General features: G+C 52.8%; 1 protein-coding gene across 2 annotated transcripts in view; it reads left to right on the top strand.

Annotated features, from left to right (window-relative positions):
• cadm2a (cell adhesion molecule 2a) overlaps nt 1-14,837 on the top strand; it is a 783,895-nt gene that overhangs the window by 667,911 nt on the left and 101,147 nt on the right. For both annotated transcript variants that reach the window (XM_065004991.1, XM_065004990.1), the window contains exons 5-7: nt 12,853-13,014; nt 13,093-13,183; nt 14,697-14,837. The exon at nt 14,697-14,837 is cut by the window's right edge and continues 38 nt beyond it. In XM_065004991.1, coding sequence (XP_064861063.1) covers nt 12,853-13,014; nt 13,093-13,183; nt 14,697-14,837 — 394 coding nt within the window. The remainder of the gene's footprint in view (nt 1-12,852; nt 13,015-13,092; nt 13,184-14,696) is intronic.

The raw sequence follows: 14,837 nt of genomic DNA, 5'->3' as shown, positions 1-14,837 counted from the left end.
GCTCCACATACAGAGGAAGGTCTGTGTGGGTCACACACAGAGGAAGGTCTGTGTGGGTCAGGGCTCCACATACAGAGGCAGAGGAAGGTCTGTGTGGGTCAGGGCTCCACATACAGAGGAAGGTCTGTGGGTCAGGGCTCCACATACAGAGGAAGGTCTGTGTGGGTCAGGGCTCCACATACAGAGGAAGGTCTGTGTGGGTCACACAGAGGAAGGTCTGGGTCAGGGCTCCACATACAGAGGGTCTGTGTGGGTCAGGGCTCCACATACAGAGGAAGGTCTGGGTCAGGGCTCATACAGAGGAACAGAGGAAGGTCTGTGGGTCAGGGGCTCAGAGAGGAAGGTCACATACAGAGGAAGGTCTGTCTGGGTCAGGGCTCCACATACAGAGGAAGGTCTGTGTGGGTCAGGGCTCCAGAGGAAGGTCTGTGTGGGTCATACAGAGGAAGGTCTGTGGGTCAGGGCTCATACAGAGGAAGGTCTGTGTGGGTCCACATACAGAGGAAGGTCTGTGTGGGTCAGGGCTCACATACAGAGGAAGGTCTGTGTGGGTCAGGGCTCTACATACAGAGGAAGGTCTGTGTGGGTCAGGGTCAGAGGAAGGTCTCCACATACAGAGGAAGGTCTGTGTGGGTCAGGGCTCCACATACAGAGGAAGGTCTGTGTGGGTCAGAGGAAGGTCTGTGTGGGTCACATACAGAGGAAGGTCTGTGTCAGGGGGTGGGTCAGGGCTCCACATACAGAGGAAGGTCTGTGTGGGTCAGGGCTCCACATACAGAGGAAGGTCTGTGTGGGTCAGGGCTCCACATACAGAGGAAGGTCTGTGTGGGTCAGGGCTCCACATACAGAGGAAGGTCTGTGTGGGTCAGGGGCAGAGGAAGGTCTGTGTGGGTCACATACAGAGGAAGGTCTGTGTGGGTCAGGGTCAGGGCTCAGGGCCACATACAGAGGAAGGTCTGTGTGGGTCAGGGCTCTACATACAGAGGAAGGTCTGTGTGGGTCAGGGCTCTACATACAGAGGAAGGTCTGGGTCAGGGCTCCACATACAGAGGAAGGTCTGTGTGGGTCAGGGCTCCACATACAGAGTAAGGTCTGTGTGGGTCAGGGCTCTACATACAGAGGAAGGTCTGTGTGGGTCAGGGCTATACATACAGAGGAAGGTCTGTGTGGGTCAGGGCTCTACATACAGAGGAAGGTCTGTGTGGGTCAGGGCTATACATACAGAGGAAGGTCTGTGTGGGTCAGGGCTCCACATACAGAGGAAGGTCTGTGTGGGTCAGGGCTCCACATACAGAGGAAGGTCTGTGTGGGTCAGGGCTCCACATACAGAGGAAGGTCTGTGGGTCAGGGCTCTACATACAGAGGAAGGTCTGTGTGGGTCAGGGCTCCACATACAGAGGAAGGTCTGTGTGGGTCAGGGCTCCACATACAGAGGAAGGTCTGTGTGGGTCAGGGCTCTACATACAGAGGAAGGTCTGTGTGGGTCAGGGCTCCACATACAGAGGAAGGTCTGGGTCAGGGCTCTACGTACAGAGGAAGGTCTGTCTGGGTCAGGGCTCTACATACAGAGGAAGGTCTGTGTGGGTCAGGGCTCCACATACAGAGGAAGGTCTGTGTGGGTCAGGGCTCCACATACAGAGGAAGGTCTGTGTGGGTCAGGGCTCTACATACAGAGGAAGGTCTGTGTGGGTCAGGGCTCCACATACAGAGGAAGGTCTGTGTGGGTCAGGGCTCTACATACAGAGGAAGGTCTGTGTGGGTCAGGGCTCCACATACAGAGGAAGGTCTGTGTGGGTCAGGGCTATACATACAGAGGAAGGTCTGTGTGGGTCAGGGCTCACATACAGAGGAAGGTCTGTGTGGGTCAGGGCAGAGGAAGGTCTGTGTGGGTCAGGGCATACATACAGAGGAAGGTCTGTGTGGGTCAGGGCTCCACATACAGAGGAAGGTCTGTGGGTGGGTCTACATACAGAGGGGTCTGGGTCAGGGCTCCACATACAGAGGAAGGTCTGTGTGGGTCAGGGCTCCACATACAGAGGAAGGTCTGTGTGGGTCAGGGCTCTACATACAGAGGAAGGTCTGTGTGGGTCAGGGCTACATACAGAGGAAGGTTTGTGTGGGTCAAGGCTCTACATACAGAGGAAGGTCTGTGTGGGTCAGGGCTACATACAGAGGAAGGTCTGTGTGGGTCAGGGCTCCACATACAGAGGAAGGTCTGTGTGGGTCAGGGCTCAGAGAAGGTCTGTGTGGGTCAGGGCTCCACATACAGAGGAAGGTCTGTGTGGGTCAGGGCTCTACATACAGAGGAAGGTCTGTGTGGGTCAGGGCTCCACATACAGAGGAAGGTCTGTGTGGGTCAGGGCTCCACATACAGAGGAAGGTCTGTGTGGGTCAGGGCTCCACATACAGAGGAAGGTCTGTGTGGGTCAGGGCTCCACATACAGAGGAAGGTCTGGGAATACAGAGGAAGGTCTGTGTGGGTCAGGGCTCCACATACAGAGGAAGGTCTGTGTGGGTCAGGGCTCCACATACAGAGGAAGGTCTGTGTGGGTCAGGGCTCCACATACAGAGGAAGGTCTGTGTGGGTCAGGGCTCTACATACAGAGGAAGGTCTGTGTGGGTCAGGGCTCCACATACAGAGGAAGGTCTGTGTGGGTCAGGGCTCTACATACAGAGGAAGGTCTGTGTGGGTCAGGGCTCCACATACAGAGGAAGGTCTGTGTGGGTCAGGGCTATACATACAGAGGAAGGTCTGTGTGGGTCAGGGCTCTACGTACAGAGGAAGGTCTGTGTGGGTCAGGGCTCACATACAGAGGAAGGTCTGTGTGGGTCAGGGCTCCACATACAGAGGAAGGTCTGTGTGGGTCAGGGCTCCATACAGAGGAATACAGGGCTCCACATACAGAGGAAGGTCTGTGTGGGTCAGGGCTACATACAGAGGAAGGTCTGTGTGGGTCACATACAGAGGAAGGTCTGTGTGGGTCAGGGCTCCACATACAGAGGAAGGTCTGGGTCAGGGCTCCACATACAGAGGGTCAGGGCTCTACATACAGAGGAAGGTCTGTGTGGGTCAGGGCTCTCACATACAGAGGAAGGTCTGTGTGGGTCAGGGCTCCACATACAGAGGAAGGTCTGTGTGGGTCAGGGCTCCACATACAGAGGAAGGTCTGTGTGGGTCAGGGCTATACATACAGAGGAAGGTCTGTGGGTCAGGGTCAGAGGAAGGCTCAGGGCTCTACATACAGAGGAAGGTCTGTGGGTCAGGGCTCCACATACATGTGTGGGTCAGGGCTCCACATACAGAGGAAGGTCTGTGTCAGGGCTCCACATACAGAGGAAGGTCAGGGCTCCACATACAGAGGAAGGTCTGTGTGGGTCAGGGCTCTACATACAGAGGAAGGTCTGTGTGGGTCAGGGCTCTACATACAGAGGAAGGTCTGTGTGGGTCAGGGCTCCACATACAGAGGAAGGTCTGTGTGGGTCAGGGCTCCACATACAGGGGACGTTTTGGAAACTCTCCAGGCCAGTCAATTATCCCACTTGGGCCAGTGGCATTTTTGTGTATAATAATGTTAACTTTAATCTAGCCTAGATAATTGATACAACAACAAAAAATAAAAAACTGAATGTATTCCCAAAGCTGTTGGTCTTTATGTTGACTATTTACTACACGTGAGCTGCACACATAATCTGTAAGGCAGAGAGAAAACACGCAGCTCTCCAACTGCTGGTTGTTGTGTGGAGGAAGGCATTAGGAAATATTATGCTATCTACTTGGAAATGCTAAGGCAAGAATGGGTATTTAAAACGTTCCAAAGTCTTGGTTGAATATTGGCGAAGCACATTCAGTCATCGTGGAATAGTTTAGCTTGACAATTGCAGCATTACCACCCTGCATACCACCCTGCATTACCACCATGCATTACCACCCTGCATTACCACCCTGCATTACCACCCTGCATTACCACCCTGCATTACCACCCTGCATTACCACCCTGCATTCCACCCTGCATACCACCCTGCATACCACCCTGCATACCACTCTGCGTTACCACCATGGATACCACCCTGCATACCACCCTGCATTACCACCCTGCATACCACCCTGCATTACCACCCTGCATACCACTCTGCATACCACCCTGCATTACCACCCTGCATACCACCCTGCATTACCACCCTGGATTACCACCCTGCATTACCACCCTGCATTCCACCCTGCATACCACTCTGCATTACCACCCTGCATACCACCCTGCATTACCACCCTGCATACCACTCTGCATACCACCCTGCATTACCACCCTGCATACCACCCTGCATACCACCCTGCATACCACCCTGCATACCACCCTGCATTACCACCCTGCATACCACCCTGCATACCACCCTGCGTTACCACCCTGCATGCCACCCTGCATACCACTGCTTCTGAAGCTGGTCCGACCTGCCTGTTGTTTTGTTTTCGCTGGTGACCAGCCTTCGTAGTGACATTTTTATTACGAAAAATAAAAAAGCATTTGGACAAATTTTTGTGCTGCGTTTTCCCTCTAGAACAGTCTAGAAATGACAGCAACTGACAAAACAGGAAGGACATGTACTGTACAACCCTGAACTTGACTCATTCCTGTAAAGGAAATACCAGTTTATACTATACTATATAACAACCAGAACTAATTAGGATGTCTGGTAGCTGCTGGCACAGCCTGAGGATAGGAGAGGAGAGGAGACGGGAGAGGAGAGGAGAGGAGAGGAGAGGGGACGGAGGGGGAGGAAGAGAGGGGACGGAGGGGGAGGAGGAGAGGGGACGGGGGGGACAGGAGGAGAAGAGACGGGGGGGGGACAGCAGGAGGAGAGGAGACGGGAGGGGACAGGAGGAGAAGAGGAGAGGAGAGGAGACGAGAGGGGACAGGAAGAGGAGAGGAGAGGAGACGGGAGGGGACAGGAGGAGAAGAGGAGAGGAGGGGAGAGGAGAGAGGAGAGGGAGAGGAGAGGAGAGGAGAGGAGAGGAGAGGAGAGGGGAGGAGAGGAGAGGGAGGGAGGAGGAAAGGACGGGAGAGGGAGGACGGAGGAGAGGAGAGGAGGGGACAGGAGGAGAAGAGAAGAGGAGAGGAGAAGAGAGGAGAGGACAGGAGGAGAAAAGAGGAGAGGAGAGGACGGGAGGAGAGGAGAGGACAGGAGGAGAGGAGAGGAGACGGGAGGAGAGGACGGGAGGAGAGGAGACGGGAGAGGACAGGAGAGGAGAGGAGAGGAGAGGAGAGGAGAGGGAGGACGGGAGGAGAGGACGGGAGGAGAGGACGGGAGGAGAGGAGACGGGAGGGGACAGGAGGAGAAGAGAGGAGAGGACAGGAGGAGAAAAGAGGAGAGGGGAGGACGGGAGGAGAGGACAGGAGAGGAGAGGAGAAGAGACGGGAGGAGAGGAGACGGGAGGGGAGGGGACAGGAGGAGAAGAGAGGAGAGGAGAGGAGAGGAGAGGAGAGGAGAGGACGGGAGGAGAGGACGGGAGGAGTGGAGACGGGAGAGGACAGGAGGAGAAGAGAAGAGGAGAGGAGAAGAGAGGAGAGGACAGGAGGAGAAAAGAGGAGAGGACGGGAGGAGAGGAGAGGACAGGAGGAGAGGAGAGGAGACGGGAGGAGAGGACGGGAGGAGAGGAGACGGGAGGGGACAGGAGGAGAAGAGAAGAGGAGAGGAGAAGAGAGGAGAGGACAGGAGGAGAAAAGAGGAGAGGAGGCCGGGAGGAGAGGAGAGGAGAGGACAGGAGAGGAGAAGAGACGGGAGAAGAGACGGGAGGGAGGAGGGGAGGAGGAGAAGAGGAGGGGAGGGGGAGAGGAGAGAGGGAGGAGAGGAGAGGAGAGGAGAGGAGAGGAGAGGAGAGGAGAGGAGAGGATGTTTATCATCACCAGTGAAAACGGGACTATTCCAGCCAGCTTGTGTCAGAGGGTGTGATTGATGTTTGGAGTGTCTGGTAGTATACTATATAGTGAATATTTTGGGAATAATCTACCATTTGGGACGGACTCTGTGTAATAAAAGAAGAAATCAAACTACGAGGGATGACTGGCTCACAGCAGCTGCATCATCAATGTGTGTGTGTAATAGCATCTGTCAGCTGTCTTTTCTAGAATGGTCAAACCTTCTCTAGAATAGTCAAACCCTCTCTAGAATGGTCAAACCCTCTCTAGAATAGTCAAACGCTCTCTATAATGGTAAATCCCTCTCTAGAATGGTCAAACCCTCTCTAGAATGGTCATAATGGTCAAACCCTCTCTAGAATAGTCAAACACTCTCTAGAATGGTCAAACCCTCTCTAGAATAGTCACACCCTCTCTAGAATAGTCACACCCTCTCTAGAATAGTCAAAAGCAATCTAGAATGGTAAATCCCTCTAGAATGGTCAAACCCTCTCTAGAATGGTCAAACCCTCTATATAATGGTCAAATCCTCTATAAAATAGTCAAACCCTCTCTAGAATGGTCAAACCCTCTCTAGAATAGTCAAACCCTCTAGAATAGTCAAACCCTCTCTAGAATGGTCAAACCCTCTCAAGAATGGTCAAACCCTCTCTAGAATGGTCAAACTGTCTCTAGAATAGTCAAACCCTCTGTAGAATAGTCAAACCCTCTCTAGAATAGTCAAACCCTCTCTAGAATAGTCAAACCCTCCCTAGAATGGTCAAACCCGCTCTAGAATGGTCAAGCCCGCTCTAGAATAGTCAAACCCTCTCTAGAAGTCAAACCCTCTCTAGAATGGCCAAACCCTCTCTAGAATGGCCAAACCCTCTCTAGAATGGCCAAACCCTCTCTAGAATGGTCAAACCCTCTCTAGAATGGCCAAACCCTCACTAGAATGGTCAAGAATGTTCAAACCCTCTCTAGAATGGTCAAACCCTCTCTAGAATGGCCAAACCCTCTCTAGAATGGTCAGACCCTCTCTAGAACTCTCTAGAATGGTCAAACCCTCTCTAGAACTCTAGAATGGTCAAACCCTCTCTAGAATGGCCAAACCCTCTCTAGAATGGTCAAACCCTCTCTATGGTCAAACCCTCTCTAGAATGGTCAAACCCTCTCTAGAATGGTCAAACCCTCTCTAGAATGGTCAAACCCTCTCTAGAATGGTCAAACCCTCTCTGTACATTGAAGGTACTGCCACATTATCACAGACAAATCACATCTGCTTTTTTGATAACTAATTATACTTTGGAAGATAAACAGCTAATGTTGGTTACCTGTATAATAAAACAATAATCAATAAACAAAGCAATTTATCTGAAAAGTTAATTTTTGTTTACAGAGATCAAATTGACTGTAGTCTATATTTACATAGAGTATGTTTGGATTCAATAGTCTGGCATGGTTGGTGAAAAGTTAACTTAGTCTGGAGAAAAGCACACGCCACGCACGCGCACACACACACACACACACACACACACACACACACAGAGCCTGCTGTGAGGTCTCATACATAAAGAAGATCGACAGAAGGGTTGTTTTCTTATTTCAGTTTAATTGTTTGTGTTTTTGTTTGGCATATCTTCCTTCTCCTCTCTCCTCTCCTCTCCTCTCCTCTCCTCTCCTCTCCTCTCCTCCCCTCTCCTCTCCTCCTCCCCTCCCCTCTCCCCTCCCTCTCTCCCTCCTCCCCTCCCTCCCTCCCCTCCCTCCCCCTCCCTCCTCTCTCCTCTCCTCCCCTCCTCTCCTCTCTCCTCCCCTCCCCTCCTCTCTCCTCCTCCTCCTCTCCTCCCCTCCTCTCCCCTCCCCTCCCCTCCTCCTCTCCTCTCCTCCCCTCCCTCCTCTCCTCCCCTCCTCTCCCTCCTCCCCTCTCCCCTCCCCTCCCTCCCCTCCTCCCTTCCTCTCCCCCTCCTCTCCCCTCCTCCCCCTTCCCTCCCCTCCCCCTCCCCTCCTCCTCCCTCCCCTCCCCCCTCCTCTCCCCTTCCTCTCCCCCCCTCCCCTCCTCCCTTCCTCCTCTCCCTCCTCCTCCCCCTCCTCTCCTCCTCCCTCCTCTCCTCCTCCTCTCCTCTCCCCTCCTCTGCTCTCCTCTCCTCTCCTCTCCTCTCCCCTCCTCTCCTCTCCTCCTCACCCCTCCTCTCTCGCTGGTAAAAAGCTTCAGAAAGTGCTAGAGTGTGTACGGCATATATACAAACACAAACAAATAAACACAGACACAGACACACACACTGGCTGACTGACTGACTGATTTACTGACTGGCTGACTGACTTACTGACACTGACTGAATAGATGACTAGCTGACTGAATGACTGGCAGACTGGCTCGGTGACTGACTGGCTGACTAATTAGCTGACTGACTGAATGACTGGCAGAATGGCCGACTGGCAAGTGGCCAACTAACTGTCTGACAGAATGACTGGCAGAATGTTTTTTAAATTTATTTGTGCTTACTGAATGAATTGTTTACTTCCCCAACCCTCTCTCCTCTCCTCCCTCCCATTCCCCCCACCTCCCTCTCTCCTCCCTCCTTCCATTCCCCCACCTCCCTCTCTCCTCCCTCCTTCCATTCCCCCACCTCCCTCTCTCCTCCCTCCTTCCATTCCCCCCACCTCCCTCTCTCCTCTCTCCCCCTCTGCTCCCTCCTTCCCTTCTCTTCCCCACCTCCCTCTCCCTCTCTCCTCCCTCCTTCCATTCCCCCCACCTCCCTCTCTCCTCTCTCCCCCTCTCCTCCCTCCTTCCCTTCTCTTCCCCACCTCCCTCTCTCCTCTCTTCCTCTCTCCTCCCTCCTTCCCCACCTCCCTCTCTCCCTCTCTCCTCCCTCCTTCCCTTCTCTTCCCCACCTCCCTCTCTCCTCATCCCCCTCTCCTCTCTATCATTTCCTCTTTCCTCTCCTCTCTCCTCCCTGTTCTCCATCCCTCCTTCCATTCCCCGCACCACTCCTCACACTCTCCTCCATGCTTCCCCCACCTCCCGCTCTCCTCCCTCCTCACCCCACTTCCCTCCCTCCTCCCTCCTCTCTCTTGCTCATTTGCTTCTCTAAATCATCTGTTCTGCATGCTCAGTCACTTCCTGTTTCAGCTCAGAGCCCTCCTCCCCCTGGAGACCAGGTAATTGACAGCTCTGCTGCGTTAGCAATGACTGGACAGTGGAGAGAGGATACAATTGGCTGAAGGAGAGAAGGGAGAAACGAGAGAGAGAGAGAGAGAGAGAGAGGGGAGCATTCAATCAAAAGTTAGGACACCAGCGGGAGGTTTATACAAAGTCAGATCCTAACTCTCAGAGCCAGCTGGCGTTATGGTAGTGGGCATGCTCAATATATTCAGAGATATAGGACTCTGATCATAGTGCTCTATATGGGGAACAGAGTCACATTGGTAATGCAGACACAATCTTCATTTACATAGGACAGGATTTGGCTTGGTCTGGGAGCTGGCTTGGTGGGGAGCGGGGTTCTTTCCTCTGAGCAATTATACCTGAACTGTTTCTGTCTTTCTCTATGTGTCTCTGTCTCTGTGTGTCTCTGTGTCGGTCTGTGTCTGTCTGTCTCTGTCTGTCTCTGTCTGTGTGTCTGTGTCTCTGTGTCGGTCTGTCTCTGTGTGTCTCTGTGTCGGTCTGTCTCTGTGTGTCTCTGTCTCTGTGTGTCTCTGTCTCTGTCTCTGTGTCAGTCTGTCTCTGTGTCAGTCTGTCTCTGTGTCAGTCTGTCTCTGTGTCAGTCTGTCTCTGTGTGTCTCTGTGTCGGTCTGTGTCTGTCTCTGTCTCTGTGTGTCTCTGTGTCTGTCTGTCTCTGTCTCTGTGTCAGTCTGTCTCTGTGTCAGTCTGTCTCTGTGTCAGTCTGTCTCTGTGTCTGTCTGTCTCTGTGTCTGTCTGTCTCTGTCTCTGTGTCAGTCTGTCTCTGTGTCAGTCTGTCTCTGTGTCTGTCTGTCTCTGTGTCTGTCTGTCTCTGTATCTGTGTCAGTCTGTCTCTGTGTCAGTCTGTCTCTGTGTCTGTCTGTCTCTGTGTCTGTCTGTCTCTGTGTCGGTCTGTCTCTGTGTCGGTCTGTCTCTGTGTCAGTCTGTCTCTGTGTCAGTCTGTCTCTGTGTCGGTCTGTCTCTGTGTCGGTCTGTCTCTGTGTCGGTCTGTCTCTGTGTCAGTCTGTCTCTGTGTCAGTCTGTCTCTGTGTCGGTCTGTCTCTGTGTCGGTCTGTCTCTGTGTCGGTCTGTCTCTGTGTCGGTCTGTCTCTGTGTTAGTCTGTCTCTGTGTCAGTCTGTCTCTGTGTCAGTCTGTCTCTGTCTCTGTGTGTCTCTGTCTCTGTGTGTCTCTGTGTCGGTCTGTCTCTGTGTGTCTCTGTGTCGGTCTGTCTCTGTGTGTCTCTGTGTCTGTCTGTCTCTGTGTCGGTCTGTCTCTGTGTGTCTCTGTGTCGGTCTGTCTCTGTGTGTCTCTGTGTCTGTCTGTCTCTGTGTCTGTCTGTCTGTCTGTCTGTCTGTCTGTCTGTCTGGGTCTCTGTGTCGGTCTCTGTGTCGGTCTCTGTGTCGGTCTCTGTGTCTGTCTGTCTGTCTGTCTGTCTGGGTCTCTGTGTCGGTCTCTGTGTCGTCTCTGTGTCGGTCTCTGTGTCGGTCTCTGTCTCTGTCTCGGTGTCTGTCTCTCCTCAAGTCGACCCCATCCCTCTTTCACTTCTTCTCTGAGTTAATCCCCAGTCCTCCCTCCCTCCCATCCTATCCCTCTGTCCTCAGGGGGTATGCATATGGTGTACAGTATGGCCTGTCAGTGGGGTGTCATGTACTTCCATGTCTCCTCTTCTCCACTCCATCTCTTCATTACCAAAGAAATTCATCTCAAAATTCAGGTGAAAAAGGGGATGATAATTGTAATTGATGGACATTTTTTGAAGGGGTTTTTCATACGGGGAAAAAAATCTAGTACAGAATTGTCTAAGTGGGACAAAACGCCAAAAAAAAGCCTCTTTTTTTAAAACAGCATCTACAGTGATGTTGAAGATAAACTGTGATCGCCGGTAAGTCATATTTTTAAACTGTGTTTACCTTCAACTACATCACTGCTCAGACACACTTACAAACGTCTTCTGTAACAGAAGGGATCCAATTAAGATCCTACATCTGTACCACTGCTCAGGCAGAACATTCATTACTAAAACTGTGAGGGGGGCGGGGCTTGTGTGTGTGTGATTGAATGTGTGAGTGTGTATGTGTATGTGTATGTGTATGTGTGAGTGTGAGTGTGAGTGTGTGAGTGTGTGTGTGTGTGTGTGTGTGTGTGTGTGTGTGTGTGTGTGTGTGTGTGTGTGTGTGTGTGTGTGTGTGTGTGTGTGTGTGTGTGTGTGTGTGAGATTCAAACATCACTGAGGATTTGCAGAGAGAGAGAGAAAGAGAGAGGGGAGAGAGAGCAAGGCAAGGAGAAAGAGAGACAGAGAGAGGGGGAGAGAGAGATAGAAAGAGTGAGAGAGCGAGACAGGGAGAGAGAAAAAGAGAGAAAGGGAAAGAGAAAGGGAGAGAGAAAGAGAAAGGGAGAGAGAGAGAGAAAGAGTGAGAGAGAAAGAGTGAGAAAGAGTGAGGGAGAGAGAGAAAGAGTGAGAGAGAGAAAGAGTGAGTGAGAGAGAGAAAGTGTGAGAGAGAAAGAGAGAGAGAGAGAAAGGTGAGAGAAAGAGTGAGAGAGAGAGATTGAAAGAGTGAGAGAGAGATTGAAAGAGTGAGAGAGAGGAGAGAGAGAGAGATTGAAAGAGTGAGAGATAGAGGAGAGAGAGAGAGACAGACAGAACAAAATAGCAAGTTCTCGGTCTGACTCTAAGACAACTTTTGGACATGTCTGTTCAACCATAGTCTGTTTAGGAACAACAGAAAGAAAATCAATATCACACACATTTCCCTGATTCACTCACACACACACACACACACACACACACACACACACACACACACACACACACACACACACACACACACACACACACACACACACACACACACACACACACACACACACACACACACACACACACACACACACACACACACACACACACATCCCATGGCGTTTGTGTGTTTGGGGAGCTGTCAGTTGGATGTTTTCAGAGTTTTACCACGGAGGACAGGGAGATACTGTGTGTTTTTCTGCGTCTGAGTGCTTTGGGCCAGATTCAGTCTGTGGTTGTCTGACAACAATCTCTCACAGTCTCACTTCAGAATTGTATGTTTTTGCACTTCTCTCTAAACGTCAAATGTCAAAGTTACTTCAAACGTCAAATTTTCGATGTTAATCGTTCAACTTTACATTTAGGTATTCATTCTGAAGGGTTAAGGTCAGGGTTAAATTAAGGGTTCAGGTAAGGGTTAAGGTCAGGGTTCATGTAAGGGTTAAATTAAGGGTTAAGGTCAGGGTTAAATTAAGGGTTAAGGTCAGGGTTAAATTAAGGGTTAAGGTCAGGGTTAAATTAAGGGTTAAGGTCAGGGTTCATGTAAGGGTTCAGGTCAGGGTTAAAAAATAAATGTGAATGTCTACCACTGAGATTGCACACGTGACCTTGGGATTTACACCCATCCATCATCCAAGTCCACCACACCACAGCTAAACCCGACTGGATGGTAGTAGTACTCACTGTTGCCCCTAGGGGCCGGTGTTGAAGGTCCCGACGTCCTCACGTCTGGCTGTGTCTGAAACATGAAAACTGAATATGAATCCCTCAGTGAATGTCTCCTTTGAGATAGTACTGCAATGCTTTACGGAAAATAAAAGTGACAGCACCGAATTATGATTGTTTATGACGGGACTCGTGATGAGGTAGCTCTGCCCGCGACTTAAAAACCAGTGTCACCCTTTGACCCCAAGAGAGAAACGCTCCTCTTGGTCTAAGAGTTACTTGTGTTGGTTTCCTGAGGCCCAGGATTCCACCCTGTGACCATGTTTTAACCAATCAGGTGCCAAGGAGGTGAATGCCAGTGGAAAGACCTTCACCGTGACCAGTTCTCTCCAGCTGCTGGTAGACCGGGACGATGATGGGGCCGCGTACACCTGTAAAGTAGACCATGTCGCCCTGTTACAGACACCACAACAGACTACTGAAGTATTGGAGGTGCACTGTGAGTATCTCACACACACACACACACACACACACACACACACACACACACACGTTCTTAACCTCCCTCTCTCTCTAGATGCTCCTCGTGTGGCGATCACCAATTCGTTGACGTTCCCTCAGGAGGGTCAATACCTGAAGCTGGAGTGTGTATCCAAAGGAAACCCATCGTAAGTCAACACACACACACACACACACCCGTGAAGAACGTATGAACCCTACAAGGTCACGTCTGATGTGTGTCTCTCCTGACCCCCCTCCCTACCGTTGTGTCTCTCCTGACCCCCTCCCTGCCGTTGTGTCTCTCCTGACCCCCCTACCGTTGCGTCTCTCCTGACCCCCCTACCGTTGCGTCTCTCCTGAACCCCCCTACCGTTGTGTCTCTCCTGACCCCCCTCCCTACCGTTGTGTCTCTCCTGACCCCCCCCTACCGTTGCGTCTCTCCTGACCCCCTACCGTTGTGTCTCTCCTGACCCCCCTACCGTTGTGTCTCTCCTGACCCCCTCCCTACCGTTGTGTCTCTCCTGACCCCCTCCCTACCGTTGCGTCTCTCCTGACCCCCCTACCGTTGCGTCTCTCCTGACCCCCCCCTACCGTTGTGTCTCTCCTGACCCCCTCCCTACCGTTGCGTCTCTCCTGACCCCCCTCCCTACCGTTGTGTCTCTCCTGACCCCCTCCCTACCGTTGTGTCCCTCCCCTACCGTTGCGTCTCTCCTGACCACCGTTGCGTCCCCCCTCCCACCGTTGCGTCTCTCCTGACCCCCCCCTACCGTTGCGTCTCTCCTGACCCCCCCCCCCCCCTACCGTTGTGTCTCTCCTGACCCCCCCCCTACCGTTGTGTCTCTCCTGACCCCCCCCCCCTAACGTTGCGTCTCTCCTGACCCCCCCCCCCCCTGACCCCTACCATTGTGTCTCTCTGACCCCCTCCCTAACCGTCTCTCCTGACCCCCCTCCCCTAACGTTGCGTCTCTCCTGACCCCCCTCCCTAACGTTGCGTCTCTCCTGACCCCCCCCCTAACGTTGCGTCTCTCCTGACCCCCCCCCTAACGTTGCGTCTCTCCTGACCCCCCCTACCTAACGTTGCGTCTCTCCTGACCCCCCCTACCCTAACGTTGCGTCTCTCCTGACCCCCTCCCCTAACGTTCGTCTCTCCTGACCCACCCCCTACCCTAACGTTGCGTCTCTCCTGACCCTCCCCTACCCTAACGTTGCGTCTCTCCTGACCCCCCCCTCCCCTAACGTTGCGTCTCTCCTGACCCCCCCCTACCCTAACGTTGCGTCTCTCCTGACCCTCCCCCTCCCCTAACGTTGCGTCTCTCCTGACCCCCCCTCCCTAACGTTGCGTCTCTCTGACCCTCCCCTCCCCTAACGTTGCGTCTATCCTGACCCCCCCTCCCCTAACGTTGCGTCTCTCCTGACCCCCCTACCCTAACGTTGCGTCTCTCCTGACCCACCCCCCCCTAACGTTGTGTCTCTCCTGACCCCCCCCTCCCCTAACGTTGCGTCTCTCCTGACCCCCCTCCCTAACGTTGTGTCTCTCCTGACCCCCTCTCCCCTAACGTTTCGTCTCTCCTGACCCCCCCTCCCGTTGCGTCTCTCCTGACCCCCCTCCCCTAACGTTGCGTCTTTCCTGACCCCCCTCCCTAACGTTGCGTCTCTCCTGACCCCCCCTACCGTTACCAGGCCAGACCCTGTGATGTGGACTAAGGATGGAGGAGAACTTCCAGATTTGGAGCGTATGATTGTAGAAGGAAGAGAGCTCACCTTCACCACCTTGAACAAAACAGATAACGGAACGTACCGTTGTGAAGCCTCCAACCACCT

Source organism: Oncorhynchus nerka, linkage group LG19 (assembly GCF_034236695.1).
Source record: "Oncorhynchus nerka isolate Pitt River linkage group LG19, Oner_Uvic_2.0, whole genome shotgun sequence".
NCBI lineage: Eukaryota > Metazoa > Chordata > Actinopteri > Salmoniformes > Salmonidae > Oncorhynchus > Oncorhynchus nerka.
Note: the sequence above shows the minus strand (reverse complement) of the source record. Positions and strands in the feature narration are given on the sequence as shown.